Consider the following 21,605-nt stretch of genomic DNA (forward strand, 5'->3'; position numbering starts at 1 on the left):
TTGCGGCACAGCAATGGCGACATCTCTAGGAAATATAAAGTCACCAACCCTTACATGGCCATAGAGAGAAGAATCTCCAAATTCAGTACCAATGTTTTAAGAGCCAATCAACCCTGGACTAGTGTTATTTTATCATATTTGTAGTAGAAGTGTATTTAAATTTTTGTGCTTTTCTCTCTTTTTCTTTTATATACTCCGTCTTTTCCGCTTTTGACGGGTAATAATAATAATAATAATAATAATAATAATAATAATAATAATAATAATAATAATAATAATAATAATAATAATAATAATAATAATAGTATTAATAATAATACGGCCCTTCTCAAAGGTATCGCATAACCTTAAAATTGTGGCATCCTAATCTAGATTCTGATAGCTAAATCAAGGGTATATTACCTCTAGGTTGTCTGGAGGGGTGAACAATGGTCAAATCGAATGGCTGAGTTATGGTTTTCTCAACAATCCTCACATCAGAACCATTCCACTTATTTGCACTAACAACTGCGTTACTTCGCCAATCTGTCCAGTAGACCCTATTTTCAAACACTGAAACAGCAAAAGGATGTGACAGAGCTCTGTGGCTTCTTAGCACCTCCCTAATATCAGTCCCGTCGTAATTAGTTGTGTGAAGAGTGTCAGACCGCGCATCAACCCAGTAGAGCCGGGTTGATGAGTAATCAAGAGCAATTCCATTGGGCCAAGCTCCTTCTCGTGAGGTATCAAATCGAACGACAACCCGTCTACCTTCTCCACTCATGCTGCAGGATTCAATACGGGGGCGTCCAGTGTCCCAGTCGCTCCAAAATAGAATCCTAAGGAATAAAAAGTATTTTATTGTTCATTTTGTTATTTTGCGTCATCCGTCACAAATCTTTACTTCTTTTTTGTTACCTTTTTTAATTTCTCTTACCTTTCATTATTTTTCGTTTTTATTCTTTTTTATATATATTTTTTTTACGTAGTTAGAAAAATAAAATTTTAAGGTAAAAAATATCTTAAAAAACAAATAATGGAACATTAAATATACAGAAAAGATTGTAAAGACAATAATTGTTCTTTTATTGATATTTCTTAACTATCTAAATAATAAGCGATTTGAATCTATTGCCGAAAATTCTACAATTTTACACTTTCTCGTCATCTCATTTCCGTACCAGGTTTTTTTGTTTTGTTTTTTTTTACTCTGCAAAAGTTAAATGAAGACATTTGATTGTAGAAACAAGAATTGTTTCTTTTATTGACTTTTCTAAACAATAAGCAATTTGAGTCTCCAACAAAAGATTCCAAGATTTTGCACTTTCTTGTCAACTCATTTCCATACTAGGTTCTTTTTTTACACAGCAAAAGTCAAATGAAGACATTTGAATATGAACTAAAAGAACCTCACAATAGGCTAGGAAGTAGTAAAAAATGAAAAGAAAAAAGGGTGACGACTAATGGCGAAGTGGGAGGGAAGGTTCAAAGCAAAAGATACAAAAGTTGTTACTGTAATTAAACCAAATCAACGAAGTTGTTTTATTTCTTTATAATTTGATTACTTATTATCCAGCAAGACTGTGAACTTTGCGGTCAACTATATTCTCAAGAAACATTGATGGATCTCAGACCAGAAAAGTAATGAATCCGGCTATTGGGCTCCCGGCAAGCAACGTTGCCCCTTGGCACGGTTGTCGAGAAGTAAGGATGCCAACCATGCTATAGCATTCCCCTCAGGTGACGCAACTTTGGATACGGCCACGAACTTCGAAGCAAGCCATAGCTTTGGGAAAACCAACAACAGTCATAAAAGAAACAAAATCAAGAATAACTATTGGTTGTTGAAAGGTTAGATCTGTTAAGCAAGAAGCTACACAAGCTCTCTTTGGTCCATGAGATGGAAAATTACAGGATTGACAAACAAAACGGCCAAATCAACATTGGTAAGCTGCAATATAAATAAGTTCGGAAAACGACAAAGAAGCAATATAAATAAGTTCGGAAAACGACAAAGAAGCAATATAAATAAGTTCGGAAAACGACAAAGAAGCAATATAAATAAGTTCGGAGCTAACAAACTGTTTCGATGCCCTAAACTTGAATGAGGAAGAAAACTACGATCCCGGGCAAACATGGGAGACTTTCAAAACAGCGATCAGAGAGACCATCGAAGGGATCTTAGACCGAACGAAAAGGAAACGACAGCATTGGATTACCCCCAGAATCCTGTCAATAGTTAGAGAGCGAAGGAAAAAGATAATCGGCCCTAAAGATGTCACGAAAGAATTGCACAGACAGGTCAAGCACTCTGCTCATCTAGACCGCTGCGAAAGGTGGGAAGACACTCCTTTGTCATTAAAAAATCAGCACGCGCTCATGACACCAACAAACTCTACTAGTTGATTCTCAAGGAATCAACTGGTAAGAAAGCTGGTGTCTCTGAAGTCGTAAAAGGCAGATCAGGAAAAGCAATTAGATGTCTCAAGGAGCATTTGACCAGATGGAAAGATCACTTCCAAACCCTACTTAAACCGTCCCCATCATCAACTCAAGGTGGTTTCCTCCCTTGTGTTCAAAAGGAGCCCTATAGTTGATCGACAAATGTTAGGCACCCTAACAAGAGCGGAAATACTCAAAACGATTAAAGCCCCGAAGAGATACAAAGCTCTGGACTGAAATGGTCTCACCTGGAACTATTCAAACAGTGCCACGGAATTACTGTAGAACAGCTCCATGGTATACTTGAAGAGGTATAGAGTATCAATACTTCCCTAAAGGATTAGAAGACACTAGTTGTTCTCCCATTCTACAAGAAAGCTGATAGATATGAGTGCAAAAAAAACCGAGGAACAAGTCTAATTGACATTGGGGTAAAAATATTTGAGATTATTCTCCTTGACCAATACAAGGGGGCAATAGAGAAAATAAACTGTGAAAAACAAGCCAGATTCCGTTCTGGTAGAAGACACACTGGCAATATTTTTGCACCCCACTTCACTATCAAGCATTTTGAAAGGTATAATTTGCCCTTATTCTGATATTTCTGGACTTCGTTGCCACTGTTGACTTAATCACATGCCAAAAACATCGGAAAATTCTAGAAAATGACGGAATGCCCCTGAAATTAATTCGAAGTGCTTAAGGCATTCTATGAGGGGTCAGCGAGCCAAGTTCCAGTTTACATAGGAGAGACCAAAAAATTCCTGGTTGAGTTAGGAGTAAAACAGGGCTGCATCCTGTCCCCGACTCGGTTTAACTACTGTGTTGATTGGGTGCTTGAGAATGCCCTATCTTCTCATAAAGGATTTCAGATTGGACAGAACCTTTCACTTGAAAACATTGACAAAGCTGATGATGTCGGAATCCTCTCAGACCCAGAGACTGCTCAAACTATACTTGGTAATTTGATGACATGGGCAGACCACATTGGCTTGAAAGTCAATAATGCGAAGACAAAATTTAAGGGATTAAGCCACGCTGATCCTCTTTCGCTAACTCTAAATCAAGTACAGTTGGATCAAATCGACAGGTTCACATACCTTGGCTCCCAGATATGTACTATGACTCTTCAGACGCTCATATTCAGCAGCGATTTCAGAAAGCACAGATAGTCTCAAAAACCGTTACGGAACAGGCGTGAAAATAGCGTACACAATAAAATTCGAGTCTACTGAACTTTAGTTCAAACATTTGCATTTTTTTTTCTTTATGGATGTGAAACTTGGTAAGTGAAGCAACTACATGAGAATGCATTGAAGATGTGTGAGCATACCTGTCTGCATCGCATCCTCAGTATATACCAGCGTTATCGCATATCAAACGTGGATATACGCCAAATATGTGGCATTAAGAGATACATTGCAATCATAATCGAAGAGTGTCGACTGAAATGGATAGACCACGTCTTACAGAGGCCACCAGAGTACCACCACCAGAGGCCGACAGAGACCTCACCGAATCCTCATAGCTGAGCCACTCAGCTCATGCAAAAGACGCCAAGGAGGACATCGACAAAACTGGTGAAACCTTATTAAATCAAATATTTGACTTTGGGGGGGGGGGTGGCTACAGAAATTTCGGTCACAGATGAACTACTCAATCACTTCTTCTTGCAAAGCAACTGGTACCAGATCGCACTACATGCTCCAAACAGCTCTCGAACACCCTTGATGCAGGACACAATAGAAACGCCTGATTCCCACCACAAGCATAAGAAAATAAATTATCATAAATCAGCAAAATTATTATACGAGACTACAATGTCAGAGTGTGAATATCAAACCTTACCAAATCCACTCCCCATGATAGCCTGATGCAGGGGGGAGGGAGGGATGGTTTGACACCTGACCCCCTGCCCCAATTTCTGTCCAGCTCATAAATCGTAACAACAATGCAAACAAACAAACTTTTCATGCGTTTACTTTTTGATGTGTTTTTTTTTTACCCCAGCCCTGAAAAAAAAAACTTGGCCACGGCCCTGATCATGTGTAATCTAATGAAATGCAATGTAAAAGACTCTATCACCCTATATTAAAAATACAAAGGACAAATAAACAATATTCACCCATATCTAGGATCGAGAGCGATTGCACGTGGACTTTCCATATCGCCTGCAATAAGGGTACGTCGATAGCTACCATTCAATTTAGCGACTTCTATTTGATCTAAGTTGGATTCAACCCAGTAGAGATTCTCACCAATCCAATCTATGGCCAGACCTTCAGCAGTTGACAGCCCTGTTTGTACGACTACTTCGATATTGGTTATTGCTTGAATAAAAAAAGAAAAAAAAGAAGGTAAATCGTATGATCAGCATAAGCTAACCTCTGAACACAATCATAAGCAGACATTTAGATATTAGACATTTAAAGAAACAACAGCTTAGAAAACACACTGTCAATTTAATTAAGGAAAGTCAAAATTTCATTCACAAATATTCCAATACGTCTCTTTTTGTCATTGATTAGCATCAGTTGTGCGAATAGGAGGAGGGTGTATCCCCCTTCCCGAAATCCGAATATTTCTACAAATATCCCATATTTTATCAATCTCTACATAAACTGTATTTAAACTGTTTAAACCTCTCTTTTGTGAGCCAGAATTTTGCTTGATTTTTACAATTTAAAACAAAGTTAAAACTATAAAAGATTAAAAATAAAAAGAGAGAAGATAGGTAAAATAGAGAGACAAATAACGTTTCAATATAGGAAAGTTAGTTCAATAAGATGGTTTGAAAAACTACAAGTAATTTAAAGCTTAGAAATAATTCCAAATCTTGCAATAATCTAAAGTAAGCCTGCTTCTACACGACTTCTTCGAATTCCTATCGCATTGTACTCAACTGTATTTCAGGAACTTAAATTTGAATAACGTTGAATAATCCGTTAAATAAAGTTGAATAATCCGTTAAATAACGTTGAATAATCCGTTAATAATCCATTAAATAAAGTTGAATAATCCGTTAAATAAAGTTGAATAATCCATTAAATAAAGTCGAATAATCCGCTAAATAAAGTTGAATAATCCGTTAAATAAAGTTGAATAATCCGTTAAATAAAGTTGAATAATCCGTTAAATAAAGTTGAACAATCCGTTAAATAAAGTTGAACAATCCGTTAATAATCCGTAAAATAAAGTTGGATAACCCGTTAATTATCCGTTAAATAAAGTTGAATAAGCCATTAAATAAAGTTGAATAATCCGTATTTCGACCAAAACGTTTCCATCGTTTTGGTTGAGCGACTTTTTTTTTTTTTTTTTTTTTTTTTTTTTTTTTTTTTTTTTTTTTTTTTTTTTTTTTTTTTTTTTTTTTTTTTTTTTTTTTATGATTTGAGTTAGATTTTATGGTAATAACTTGGATTTAATTGAGTTTTTTAGGTTTTTATAAGTTTTATATAAGGTTATATAAGGTTTTTTATAAGTTTTTACGACATAAATTTGTTGTTTTAAGGAAGAAGACACCAGCCAACTTAGAATCTCATTTTCTGCGGAACTAAGGATTACACACGAAGGTAACTTGTGAATACTAGAAGCATCAAGGAAGGGGGAATGATTAGATGAAGGCTCAATGGCACAAGATGCAATATTAGAGGCAAGGTGCAGAGCACAAAGTCATGTACACTTTCGCCGTTCATAACCAATTATAATTAAATTATATTTGAGATTCAAATGAAATAAAGAACGATGCTGAATACTTCAACTCCCCTTCACTGTAATAGCTTCACTATCCCTCTTGTTGATTGTATTCGTTGGCTTGCTTTCTCTATTACTAACAATCTTTCGAGCTTACGTCAGCGTACTGTTTGTGAAATAAGCAAAAAGATTCAGATTGGTTACGCAAAAATTGTTGAAAACAGAGAGAAGTATAATAGGCGTGCGCTGGCAAACTTTATTCTACTTTTTGCGATCATTCTGTCCTTTATACTTCAGGTCTTTTCCCACTTCTTAGTGATGGTAATTTAAAAGAATTCGGATAAATTATTTCAAATTTTGCAAATTTCTTCTTTATCTTCCACCTTGGACAAACAACCGGACTATTGTTAGAAAATTTTCAGTTCCTGACATAACTTTAAAGTTGGAGATTCTTCACAAAAAGCTCTCTAGTGCAGCTTCTACGCGCCTATCCCCTCACCACCGTCTTATCCATTTTTTCGTTGACTATGTGTGTGTATTTGTTTTTCTCTTTGTGTTTTTTTTTATTTATTTATTCTTACTCCACCATATTTACTTTGTGTATCGTGTGGGTGAAAAATAAAATTAATTAATTAATTAATAGGTGACTTAACATTCCAAAGCTTGCTTGCCCTTCAATGAGAAGCTTTTCACGGTAAGTGATTTTGAGTGGTAGCTACTGCATCGCTTATAATCTATTTTTGTAGACAGCTTTGTAGCTATCAATCTAAGTCCAGGAGCTGAATTCACATTACTTGACCCGAGAAACGTAAACTAGATTTTTACGAGGAAAAGCTTGAATAATCCCTGAATAGAATCTGTTACGCGGAGGAACTTTTTTGAAAAGAGGAATTTCCAGCAGGTAAAAACGTGGTAAACCGAAAATTCTCGTCTCCAAGCTTAAGCGCACTTACCACTTATGAAAATCTTGAAATTAAGGAACCAAAAAGAAAAGAAAAAACAAAAACGGTTTTTAAAATTCTAGCTAATACCCCTGTCGAACCCACTGCTCTGCTTTAAAGCCTGCTATTTAAATGTGGTCTAGGATGGCAATGTTGGTATGGATTTCTATTGAATAATACAAAAAAATGTTGAAGGAAAAGCAGAATGCAAAGGTTGAAGAAAAGTAGAATGCAGAAAAGAAGAATTCTTTAACAAAAGCAGAATGAAAAGGCTTTACACTTGGCACCTGATTGGTGGTTTTTTTATTTTATAGTAAATTTTCTTTTTTAAAATAGATAGAAAGGAAAGGTATCAAAATAATAACGAGGAAATCTGGCCAATTTAGTTTTAAAAAAAAGGAAAAACAACAATATTATAGCAGAAATTTAATCTATCATTTTATGTGAAACCTTCATTTTAAATGAGTCCTCTTTTTCAGAAATATAAAAATGATCTATCCAGATCAGCGAGAAGACATGTTTTCCAGCAAGTCTCATCACTACAAAATATAGTAGCTCGCAAAATATTAATACGCAAAGTTAAATTACGAATTACGATTACGATAGACAGCCTAATATTACGATCGATATACGATTAAAAGTAAAGAAACTTACTAGTCCCCATGATGCTTCCCCTGTATATTTTGTCGTCGATAACATCTGTCCAGAAAACATAGGTAACATCCTTGGAATAGAAAAAGTCCAATGCCACAGTATTTTTCAGACTACTAACTAGGGCACGCACAGAGTGTGTTGTCAAATCCACAGACAGAAGCTCATATCGACTGCTGAAAATTAGCAACGGCGGATATTCATCTGAAAAATGATAATAATTGCAAGGATATATAAAATAACCAGAGCAAATTCAATGTCCAATTTTATACACAACTTTGATCAATTTAGCTTTTGACCAAGTTATGATGGATTTGGGCTATTTTGGATTTGTTCATTTGCCAAATTTTTGAACTCTTCAAAATCAAAGTCGGATTTAAAGGTAACAACCGAATTTTATTAATGATATAACGAATTCTAGAATTATTCAAGAGGGGAAGCTACTTTTATTAATTGCGTTTTTTTGTATGTTAAAGCAAAGCGAGTGTGTTGAAGAATATTTGAACCTGTGTTGATCTAATGTTTGGAACAAAATTGAAAGGCAAAGTTTTTTGCTCCCTTTGGGACACTCATTAGAAGGGATACGACTTTTCCACCTTAATATGCTTAATGTTGAGCAAAGGTATCTACGGAACGGAACGTTTCAAAGGAACGCTAGGAATACAATGAAATACTAGGAACATCGTTTCGCTAAATCGATAATCACATGAAAGATTATACAGTGATAATTTTAATTGATAAAACAATAATCTCATAGTAAAAGACTTGTTTCGTCTTTCTTCCATGAAAGTCAGCTGAACTACACTATTTGCTGAGTATATTCAGCGGGGCTTTTTACACTAGAAAGCAGGAACAGATACGTGAACGAATGGAAACATATCGCAAAGATATGCTTTGTGTAATTAATATTACGCTACTAATAAATCTTGTGCTCGAAAAAGAAAAGAGACGGCAAGTCCATGTGGTAAGTCTTGTAATCAAGCATATGGTCCACCGACCTGAGTAGCACTCTTTTCAACAAGTTAACTGTATTACATTAGTATTATAAATATATATATATATGTATATATATATATATATATATATATATATATATATATATATATATATATATATATATATATATATATATATATATATATATATATATACAAATAAATACTAATTATAAATAAACAACCAAATGGGGACAAGTCCATTTATTTAGACAGAGAAAATAGATGCAAAAGTCTAGATATTTCAATCACATATACAGTAATCGTCATCAGTACAAATACCAAAGCGCTAAAATGAAAACTGATATATTTATACAAAAGAAAATAATTAACTTCCAGGTCATTTACTAGATTTTTCTGAAAGGATTCAAAAACAGGGGTTATTCATAGTCTTAAGATTTAAATTTTCTTCTTTAATCTTGTCAAAATGTAAAATGAGTTTCCAATGAAGATGGCAAAGTCTTCATCCGTTCTAAATGTAAAAGAAATGTTGAATTTATAGTTGACTACCTGTTTTGTCTCACTTCCCCATATATTCGATGCATTCTCAGCATAATACCTTAAATTACCCATGCTTTTTTTTAGACCACACTGCCTTTCTAAGACGAACAAATACCTGTTTTCACTTTTGTACCTAATTTCACTGAATAAAAAGGCAGTGTGGTCTAGAAAAAGTATACCTAATATATATATATATATATATATATATATATATATATATATATATATATATATATATATATATATATATATATATATATATATATATATATATATATATATATATATATATATATATATATATATATATATATATATATATATATATATATATATATATATATATATATATATATATATATATATATATATATATATATATATATATATATATATATATATATATATATATATATATATATATATATATATATATATGCGTGTGTGTGTATCGTAAATCGTATATAAGGAAAAGTCTATCTCAAACAGTCTAAGCGTCATTACTACTTCTATGACTAGATGCTTTCGCATAAGCGGATCTCCCATTTCAGGGGTTCTGATGTCAAATGATTCAGCTCCATAGCTTAGACCGACCCCCTTAGCTCTACTTCAATACACATTGTAGGTCAGATTGACCACTAAGTTTTTTACAAGTATTTGTGTGCTACGAGTATTTGTGTGCTACGGGTATTGTGTGCTTACGGGTTGAGACATGTAATCAGTTTGAGTGTTTTTAGTATGGAACTTTGCAACTTAATAAATTATTTACTATTCAATACAAATAATTTTTATTGAATGGTAGTGGTAAAGCTAAAATGGTGATTTCCCCTATCCTGTAGGATAATTATTCGGCATTCGCGGGAAATTATTCTTCAGTTTGTACCATCCAGATAAATCAGATCTTCTATTAGTGGAAAAGTTAAGCATAGAGAGCCACAGATGAACCCCTATCTTACACCCTTAGAGTACAGTGAAAAATTGAAAAGGTTTAAATTGCCTACTCTATAGTTCGGTCTGAACTGCAGTTATCTGAATAATACCTATTTTGCTGAATATAGAGTAAATAAAGTTGATGTGCAGATATTCTTAAACTTCTCTCTCTATGAATTAATTTAAATACACAACAAAACAAGTTACTTTAGCCTAGATTAAGCAGATTAACTGATAAATGTAGTTTCCATGCTACTCTAAAAGACAAAAAAAGAGTTCAAGACAGATTTATTCAATCTGGGGTTATATGAGAAAAAGTTTAGTGTTTACTTTATTTCAAATTTTTGATATTGTATTCTCTGTTTGAATATTTTGCTTTTAATTTTCATTCAAATATTTTTTTTTTTTTCAGACAGCGTTTTGAATACAAAATTCAAGTTATTTAAGTACTTTAAAGTTGAAATCTGGGGAGGAAAAAAAAATTCTCTTCTAATGATCTATAAACTTACCTAAGTTTTTACAGGTAAAGCCGTCAGCATCAAGGGCATACCCGGGTAGGCAGTCACACTTATGTCGGTTTTTAAAGGGGGTACAAAGCTGGGAACACATTCCCCATATTTGACAAGGATGAGCTGATTCGCAAGTTCTTCCATCACTACCAAGGTTGAAACCCTGTGGACAGGAACAGAGTATACCTTCGGGAGCATTATGGCATTCATGACTACATTCATGGGATTTGGAGCATAAATCCTCTTCTAAAAGATAGATAAATATCGTGAACATTGTTGTCGAACTTCTGTAGCATACATCTTCTGATTTAAAAGAAGAAAAAACTTAAAGTAAATAAGAACTTGCTTAAAGTAAATGCTGAGGTAAATAATATAAAACCTTAAAATTAATACAGAGAAATGTAGCCTTAGTTTTGCTAAACTAGAACTAAATGCATCCAAGACCAGACAAAAAGAAAAGTTTGACGAGAAAAAAAAACATTTCTTTGTCTTGGTATATTCAAAAAGTTGAATACAATTTTTATCGCTGAGGACGACTTGGCAGAGGTCCCTGCCGAAATATCTGCTTTAAATTTTCGTTTGTTTCTTTTTTACTGGCTGAGAATCACCTTCGCTTGGGTTTCTTAATTATTTTTTATACTTATTTCCTCTTCTTTTTTTTTTTACTTTAGAACTTTATCAAAAAACTTTTAGGGGTTGAAGAACTTTATCAAAGATGTGAAAAGTGAACAAGCGCATATGAGTGTTTTGTCTATTAAAGCCAACAGCTGTTCTCAGCGAAATAGAGAAAAAAAAAATCAAAACAGTGTAAATAAATCACAATTAAAAACTATTGAATAGAAACCAAAGACAAGCAAAAAAATAGACATTAAAAAATTTTTGCCGGGATCTCTCATTCATGGAATCTCTTATACTGGCTTTATGGGTGGCTAGCCTACAATGGTTTTTAGAAACAAGTTTACCATATTTTAGCCATATAAACATATATAGGTTTAAATTATGTCATAATTAATAGTTTACAAGTTTACCATTTACCAGAATCTTTTATTGACCTTACTTCTATTGTACGTTGCATAACATCGTTGTTTAATTAAAGTGGCGAACAAAGTTTTAAGTGTGTTTTAAGCCCTGTTTCTACTTGGAGCATATTATTGCTTTAACTTTGCTTTATTTATGCTATGCTACTTTACAGAAAACTTGACTAATTCTGTAAATTTGTTTAGTAAATTGATTTCGTTAAAAAGAAGACGGGGGGGGGGGGGATCAAATTAAAATCTATAACTTAACAGGGTGTTACTCCTGACAAAATTTTATTCTCTTTCGTCTCAGCTAATGTAGATTCAGTTGATTAAACTTCTTTTCTGATTAATTTTTCCAAATGGTTTGAAAACATTATTTGGATTTTAATTCAATTCAAAAACATTTACAAGATCTTTTAAGGAAGTAGACAAATGCTCTTATTATTAAAAAGTGGACTGGGCCAAGGCATGGCTTATTTTTCATGGATAGTTTTTCCTATTTTTTTTTTTTTTTTCAAAAACATGAACCAAGTATTCCTTTTTCTGTTTAAAGCTTTTGCGTCAGGATACACTCTACCAGGAAAAAATTCTCCACATAATGAACTAGCTTGCCACGCCTTTGTTTTCGGGACCCTAACGTAAATTTTTAACTTTGATAGAACTTTCTGAGCAAGGTGTAGATTTTGAAACAAATGTATTACAGCAAATCTTGAAAAAACAAATATGTCAGCATAGCAGTTGTCCAAATAATAAACGCATGCTCTTAACTTTCAGAGACCCAGGATAAACCCTTCCCCTTCCAAATAATAAAAACCCTATGTAAACAACGGAAAGCTTGCATAATTTACAGTTCTTCCCTTGGGACCTGGGGATCTTCGCTTCTATTTATGTATGGGTTTTAACCATTATATTGAGTAAATAATCAATTAATTGTTACTTTAACTTTTGTTACTATTTAACCATTTAATTAATTAATTAAATCATTGTTAAACAATTACAAAAGATCTAAAGCCGAAGCAAGATACCATGATTTGACAAAGAAAGAAATCCTGAGAAAAGCAAGCATAGCCAATAGCAAGAAAAGAAAACAATCAAACGAATAGTTTGCCTATAAAAATTCGGCGTCTTCAGCGTTGAGACAGAAATCATCTAAACACAAAAATTCAAAAAAAAAACGGAAAAAAAGTAAAAAATAAATAAGAACACAAACAAATAAAATAAAGAAATAAATAATATATTCTTTTTAGTTTAGATTTTTTTTTTTTTTTGCTCTTCTCTTTAAATTGTTATGTTTTAGATGATTTTTGCCTCAACACTCAAGCCACCTATTTTTACACAGGAAAAACATTTGTGTGATTATTTTGTATTCTTTTTTTTTTATGGCGACAGGCCCGTTGTTTCTCTTGAGATTTTCTTCTTTCTCTAAATAATTATAACATAATTAATTAAATATTTGTTTTCGATTCATGACTTCCAACTACATCATGCTGAATCGATTGAGGACGTGAGAAACCATTAGCTGTTTTCTTCCCGAATATCCATAATTCAAAACAGAGAAATGTTGACGTTATCAACATCCCCGTGCCCAAAGTCAAATAGCAAATCGTAGCTGCCACCCGATCACACGTCTAAGGTAATGCCGTCCGATCACACGTCGGAGTTCTTACCTTGCCCAGGTAATACTTTATTGACAACAGGTTAGCAAATAATTTCTGGCAATTACCTTATCTCAGACGTATGATGTCAGATACAACCATTAAGCGAGAAAGCAACGATTTCTAAATGTATTTTTTTTCGAAAAAGAATTAGAGAGTAAGAAAGATTCCTCTGGTATATCTTATTCCACAGGCCATAATTACAAAGAAGCATTATTTTTTATTGGAGGTAACAAAATTTTATAAATAGAAGCAAAACTGTGGAGTTGTTGAGTGTATTGTTATGTAGTAAGTCGTAAAGATATTTTTTTTTATTTCTTTTTTATTGTCGGAATCTGGATTTAAATGAATAAAATTCAAATAAGGGGTGTAACGAAGAGTGAAGGATTATAGAACGATGAACAAGGGTGTTAGCAAAGGGGGGGGGGGTGTAGAGCAAACGCCATATCTAACACAAAAACATAAAATTTTGGCCCGGAAGAGACACTAGTATCTCTAGCTCAAAGAATTTTTGATATGATTTTAGTGAGTCTACTCCACACAAAAATGAGGATACATTCTTCAGCTCCAAATAATTTGTCAGATCATTTTCTATTTAATTCTTTAAGCAAAAGAATATCACCATGAAATTCTCAAAAACTATATGATTGGCTCTATTAAAACTTAAGATTATACAAAAAGAAACTTTTAAAAATTAATAATACTTCAATATTAAATTCTGTTTTCATTTCTGTATTTATTTAGAGATACACCTTTTCGTTTTCGAGTGAGTGTATGCTCGCTCAGATTGCAAATAGTTTAATCTCAAGTTGAATACTGGAATAGCTTTAAGAGGTTACAAGAACTAAACATTATCAAAATTCATACCACGGGATCGCGTTGACACGAACATTTCGTCACACGGTGTGTGCTGTGTTTTCTTGCCCTCACTTCCAACAACAAATTTTTGAGAAAACTAGTGTGGGCAATCATATTTCCTTAAACCGCGTTTTCTGACCGTAACGTTCAGGCCGCAAGAACTGATCTTTGTAGAAACTCTTGTAATCCTTATCAAAATTCACACCACGGGACCGCGTTACCACACGCATTCTGTCACGCAGTGTGTGCTGTATTTTCTTGCTCTCCCTTCTGACAACAAATTTTGTGAAAGCTAGTGTGGGCAATCACCACAACTTTGGCAACTAAATCCAAGTGAAGTATTGTAGTATTATTTACTTAGAACGTGCTTTCCGAACGTAACATTTTTACTTTGGACAACTAACCGATGAGCAAATTTATAATATTAGAGAAGAGCTAATTTTCGAGGGATTTCGTTTTTTTTTTTTAATATGTAAATTTTTTTAGGAGGATTGAAAGTCTTTTTCAGGAAGGAAACCTGATGCTCTAAAAAAAAATTTTGTTTTTCAAATTGTCTGCTCCTGTTTGTGTGATGCTCAATTTGTGTTCTAAACAATCCACAATATGCATTTTATAAATCACAAAGCCGAGAGAGAGGATTATAAGTAACCTTAAATCTGCTAAATTGATCTTACCGCAACCAAGCCCTTCATCACTCCCATCATCACAATCTGGCTTCCCGTCGCAAATCTCAGGAGGGTTAACACAAACAGTCCTATTATCACAGAGTCGGCTCGGATGGAGACACGGAGGAGGCTTAAATATACACTCAGCTTCATCAGAATCATCGTCACAATCTGCAATCCCGTCGCATCTCCATCTTTTTGGCACACATCTTTTACCGTCAGCACACGAGAATTCGTCTTCCTTACAACTGATGTTGCTACAGTTCTTCTCATCAGAGCCATCTAAACAATCATGATCGATGTTGCACTGTAATAGCTTGGGTATACACTGTCCGTCATCACATCGGAATTCATTTGGTTCACAAGCTTTCATAAAACGATCCGAATTCGTACAATTGAATTCATCGCTGCCATCAGCACAATTAGATAAACCATCGCAACGGAAACTACCAGGAATACATTTACGATCCGATCGGCATAGAAAATTGACAACATGATCACAAATGGAGGGACAATTTTTCTCATCCGATTTATCATCACAGTCGTCTTGGCCGTCACACAGGAACGTGAATGGGATGCAACGACCATTTGCACAAGCAAATTCAGTTGGGGAGCACACAGGTTTCGAACAGTTTCTCTCATCAGAGCCATCTGTGAAGGAAAAAACTAATGATTACGTAGTACTAGCTAGACAAACAAAATATAAAATCGAAATACATCCCAATGAGATACCCAAAGAGTCACGGTCCTTTAAACTGAATTAATACTTTGAATGAAATCTAACGGATATGTTTATTTGAGCAGGATATATCTGAATAGAGCAGTAATTATGCACTTGGGATTTGAACTAATATACCCTGATTATCAAAAGGATATCTCAAGCTACCAAGAAGCCGCTAGTGGGTTAAGAGACTTCGAAACTTTCCCGTAGTAATATTTGACGCTTTAGGCCTCAAAATCAGAATAAACTGAAAACGTGTCCCTATCTTGAAAAACCTATAAAAGACTTTATGGAGGTACACTAGTTCCTGGGAGCAGCAGCTGTCGGGGGGCACAATTGAGATATATTTCATGAGAGATAGGCCTGTTTACACTGTTAAACAGGAAAGAGAAGCACGATAACCTATAACAATAACGCCCCACATATTCTCCACCGAGATACATCTAACCAAAAATAAAAGACATAGATTGTAATTCGTATTGCAGCTTTATAGTACTTTTCTATTTGACGAGTGTCGGAGAGGGTAGGGGGTTAACAAACAGTACTCCTCTATACGATTGTTTATGAAAACAGGAGTTAAATGGAAAGCAAGAATTTTAAATTTCAATCAATGAGCTTGGTTTCCTTTTCAATGTGTAAAAATACGCCATGTTAGATACTTAAATACTTAAAATGGCTACTTCCAGAAACCTGACCGAACAGTATATCGAGCACTGGTCCATGAAATTTCGAAAGGAGCGGCCCCAAAACGTACCAAGAGGATGGATGGGACTTGGTAAGTAAGTAAGTAAAATGAGATACCCAAAGCATAAATACAATTGTGAAAACATACACATTTTAGTTTTTAATCTATAGGAAACCATAAGTAGTGTACTTAACGGAGACTTTATGCGTAAGCAGGGGAGAGGGCGTTGCTTGAGGAAGCAGAGGCACTTATGTCCACATAAAGAGGATTCTCCCTTGAAATTGGGCAGAAGACCTTTCCCCTCTGAAAACAAATTATTATAAAAACAAAATTACTTAATATTCTGATCCTCCTGTGCTTTAGGTACAACACGTATGGCCATATGTAGTCTATAGTCCAGAATCTGCAGTCTATCCTATTAACTTTTATAACAATTAATTTAAGGTTAAAGTTTTACATTTTCCTTTTTTTAATTTTGTTTGCTGTTACTATTTGGTGTGATTCCTCTATTTGACATAGGGAGTGAATCCTGCTTTACTAAAGCTAGTGATATTTCTGAAAACAAATCTTATCTTACCATCAGGGCAGTCGCTTTGTCCATCACAAACCCACTGTCGAGGAATGCATCGCTTGGTGGTTTCACAAGTAAATTCCTGCGAACTGCATTTTGTGTTGCTACACAATGAATGTTCTTCATCAGATCCATCCTCACAATCTTCGTCACCGTCACAAAACCATTTTAAGAATATACAATCCCCGTCCTTACATTTAAACTCGTCTGGTTTACATTCTTCATCGGCCTAATATTAAAAAAATTAATTGCATTAATCGTGATTGACACGAATCATGTAAGTAATAACTTGAACTTGGCGCCTGCCCTTCCCCACATCAATTTCAAAATTATCCCACACTTTACTCTCCCCTCTTCAAATGGGTGGATGAGCTATCCCCTGTCCAATGGCGATCCCGGTTTTGAGTGACACGGCATTATTCCCTAAAATGTCGGCAAAACCAAGAAGAGGGACAACTATTCCGTGTGAGCAAATCTACAAAAAGGTAACTTCTGCGTTAACAGATGGAATATCAGATATGGGAAGCGATAATCAATAAGATTAATAGTGGTCATGAAAATGAGTAGTTACTGAACAGATGTTTATGTCTCTCATAGATAAGACTGAACAGATTAACTGAAGAAACTAAAGCAGTTAATGACACCAATACTGGCATACCACGTTGCGGCACATGGTATGACACGATGACATGTTGGTATGACACAATGGTAATGACAAACCTGGTACTTGTTTCTGAATTCTGTAGCGTGGGATAGACCCGGTGACCAAGGGGCCGGCTTCATTTTTTGTCGCTGTGAAATTTCTAAGCGGAATACTATTAGAATGTTCGACACCTACACCTTCAATGAGGGAATAGAATATAAAATCCAAGTAATCTAGAAGAAAGGTCTTAAGATCAATAAAATAATTGATTAAAATCAATAAGATCAATAGATTTTTGGCCCCAGGTAAGAATTCTACAAAGCTTTCCAAAATGCAAAGTCATATTCATCAATCCAGCCTAAGGTCCATATTTTCCGTAAAAACCGCAGAGGTTAGACCCTTGCCACTTTCTAGGAATAAGCTAAAATCAGGGTGCTAGAAAAAAACAAAAAAAACGACAAAACCAAAGTAACGACACGATAATACAGTTTTCAAAATCTAGATATACTAATCAAGAGAAAATTGGATTCTGACTCTTTATAATATTGGAAAAGGTAGTTGATGTCCTTTCGTTTTTTGTTTTTTTTTTTTTTTTGTTTTTTTTTTTAAGAAATAATATGGATATAAAAAGGATGAATATCCTCCAGAGCCGTTGCTGGCATATAGGGTGTTAAATCTACACTTCAGGTTTTCTGATTCTTATTTACAGGGGCAGGATGCAAGCGTGTCACCCAACCTTGTTGCAGGGGGGATTGATCCCTGGCCCTTGCCTGCTTCGATCCACTGTGCAGCCGCGGCAGCGGTAAGATGACCATTCCAGAAGTAATCATAAATATTGAATTGTAAATTTTAAGTAATCTTTTCCAGGACCTATTCATTTTTTTTTTTTTTTTTTTTTTTTTTTTTTTTTTTTTTTTTTTTTTACAATTTCGTTGTTCTTTTAGTTTTCAAGAAATAGTTAGGAAAACAACCAAAGGCAAAAAGAAAACTTACACTTTTACAGGGATTTCCAAAGGTTCCTATTTCGTCACTTCCATCATTACAATCTCTTTCCCCATTACATACAAACTGTTTATCAATACAAACTCCACTTCTTTTACATTTAAATTGTTCTGCACTGCAAATAGGGCCTTTTGTCCTATTAACACATTGGAATTTATCATTAAATTCTAACCCATTGGCACAGCTACACACACCACCATGTGGCGTAAGCAAACATAGATCTGAACACTGACTATTATTTCCTGAGCAACTTATTTTGGCTTTTTGAGCAGTTACATCATACAATTTGAGATCAAACAAAATGGGGTTCTCTACCCGTAAGGTTGTGATGTTTTTAGTGTCCAAGTTCAAACGTTGAATGCGACCAAATAGACCCTGTTCAGACCAAAAGACACATCCATCATGAACAGCTAGAGAATAAGGGTGTGATAACCAATCACCCACTGATAGGATCAACTCTCTATTGCTGCCATCTAGATTGGCCCTCTCAATTTTTTCTAAATATACGTCACACCAAAATAATTTTTGTGATGTTTTATCTATAACTAATCCATTAGGCCAGTGAAGATTAGACGAAATAACAGTTTTCTGATTTGAACCATCCATCCATGCCATTTCTATTCTACCGTCATAGGTTGGTTCAAGCGTATCTCGACTACCTAGCGTGGTCGACCACTCAGACCAGTATAAGACCCTAAAAAAAAATTTAATTACATATATATATAGTATTACTTTATGTAGTTCTGCGGTTCTAGATGTATCAACAAATCTCTGTATTGACAAAAAAGAGGACGCATAAGTACTTTTCATGCAAAAAAGCAATTTTCCTTGTTGTTGACGATATGTTTCATGTAAAGGGGGTTTCGGTCTTAGCCATTCCAATAGTGTACTTTTTATTCCAATCTGATTTGGTTTCAAAATAATTAACTTTGGGTTACTATTGGCCGAGGTTAGTCCTTTACTAGGATGCGGCTACCTCTGTAACGACGATATATATTTGTATCTAGTTCTGTTTGTCGAAAATATAGTTCTATTTCAGGATTGTAAAATTTATAATAAAAAATAGTTTATCCCTGGTCCCCCCCCCCTCTATTCTGTTAGATTTGGAGTATGTAACTCTTGTCACTGTGCTTTTCTTTTTCTTCCATATTGTTTCCCCAGAAGGTGAATAAAAAGATTATACATTGAGCAAACGTGAAGTGAATTTACTTTAACAGATATTATCATATTACAGCTGAAAGAGACCTCATCAAACTTGAGAATAAACAACAGAATAGTCACTCTCTATGTCCACGTTTAACATTATGATTCCATCTATTTTTCAAGAAGTCTGTATGTTGCAGTTAGCCATATAATTTCACTTTTTATTACTACATCAATATAACAATAGACTGAGAAAAACAAGGGATTAATAGAATTTTGCTTAAGGGATAATTAATCTCAACTCGCTAAAACAGTAAATATTCATCTGTGACCAGGCAAAGAAAAAGTTCCAAAGCTGCCAGTAGCAGAATTCGACAGAATTCCAAAAGCTACCGCCACTTTAGCACAAAAAAGTACTTTTCTTTGAAAAAAGAAAAAAGTACTTTTTTCTTTGAACAAAAAAGTACTTTTATAAAAAAAAAGAAAATATTTAATCAATATAATGGAAAATCTAACGACACTAGGAATGACTTTCTCAGATGTCTCAAGTATGTAATATCCGGGAAGTGTTAGGGTGGAGGAAGGGGGGGATTATATCATCGTCTCATTTTCATGAATATGCCACTGCAAAGGGTTAGCATTTTTAGTATTTATCCTTAAATATATATATTAAAGATGAAGAATAATAAAGATCCTCCAGGGCCATTACTGGCACATAGGGCGTCGAACCAGCATTTTAGTTGTTGGGTCTTTTCATGAGGACAAGTAGTAAATCGGTCACCCAGCCTTGCGGCAGCAGGGAACAATCCAAGGGTCTTGTATTACCAAGCTGAGCATCAGTCCATAAAATACAGACATTAAAGCCATTTTAAGATAAATAGCGGTCTAAAGATTCTTCTTCTGAATGGAGGATGGATATTGAAGTCATTATTTGGCAACAGTGTCATGAATTCCGCAGCACTTTGGAACGAAAAGGTAAAATTTTTAACCACCATTCATCATTTTGTATTTTATTTTTAAAAGTGGTCTACTTTCTATTTGTTCTATTCTTATTTAGTGTTTTCTTAGAATACAGAGTTAATTATACCGCTTCATTCCTTCGGCAACCAAGAGGAAACTGCGTACTACATGGTTTCAACTTTAACTTGAAATTTTTCACTATACAAATTAGAAATTCAACAATACACCGTTGAAACATTCAATTAATTTTTACAAAAACCGTTGAAATACATTTTTCTCTTTTTATATTTTCTGCTACCATCGATTGGTTTCGTTGATCGACTGTCGTGAATTTCCAATAATACCAAATAGTCAATGGTCATTAGCAAAGGATTGATAATATTAAAATTGTCAAATCATTAATTATATATCTATATATATAAAAATAAGTTGTCTGTGTGTGTGTGTGTCGAGTGACGTCATGTTTGTGTGTCGACTGACGTCATGTTTGTCGACTGACGAAATTACAGACCGGGACATCGGGACACAAATGACGACCGGGACACCGGGACATAGGGAATATAAATGACGACTGGGACACTCAAAGAGAAAGCGACCGGGACACAAGGCATGTTCGATTAGCAATCGCCATCAACAAAGCACCGGGACACAAATGAAGACCGGGACACAGGGAATATAAATGACGACCAGGACATAAGTAAAAAAAAAAAACTAAAAAACTAAAAAAAAGGTAAAAACTACAAAAAAAACTAAAAAGAAAAAAAAACTAAAAACTAATAAAAAAACTAAAAAAGCTAAAAAACTAAAAAAGAACTAAAAAAGAAAAAAAATAAAAAAAGGAAAAAACTGAAAAATAAAGGAGAAAAACAAAACTAAAAAAAAATAAAAATGAAAATAAAAAAAACTAAAAAGAAAAAAGAAAAAAAAACTAAAAAAAAGTAAAAACCAAAAAAAAACTAAAAAGAAAAAAAGGGGAAAAACACAAAAATTTATTTCATCATATACCAATTCAAAAACGAATGTATATACAGACAGGGACACC

The 21,605-nt window shown here is 34.2% G+C and overlaps 1 protein-coding gene across 1 annotated transcript in view; it reads right to left on the reverse strand.

Moving 5' to 3' along the window:
- The window catches only part of LOC136038792 (low-density lipoprotein receptor-related protein 1B-like), a gene marked incomplete at its 5' end in the record, with an annotated part of 65,448 nt that overhangs the window by 36,129 nt on the left and 7,714 nt on the right, over positions 1 to 21,605 (reverse strand). Inside the window, 7 exon segments of the mRNA XM_065722176.1 lie at positions 403 to 818; positions 4,547 to 4,751; positions 7,710 to 7,910; positions 10,642 to 10,887; positions 14,848 to 15,489; positions 16,822 to 17,044; positions 18,452 to 19,154. Of these exon segments, the coding sequence (XP_065578248.1) occupies positions 403 to 818; positions 4,547 to 4,751; positions 7,710 to 7,910; positions 10,642 to 10,887; positions 14,848 to 15,489; positions 16,822 to 17,044; positions 18,452 to 19,154 (2,636 nt within the window).

The sequence above is a fragment of the Artemia franciscana genome, chromosome 18 (genome assembly GCF_032884065.1).
Source record: "Artemia franciscana chromosome 18, ASM3288406v1, whole genome shotgun sequence".
Taxonomy (NCBI): Eukaryota; Metazoa; Arthropoda; class Branchiopoda; order Anostraca; family Artemiidae; genus Artemia; species Artemia franciscana.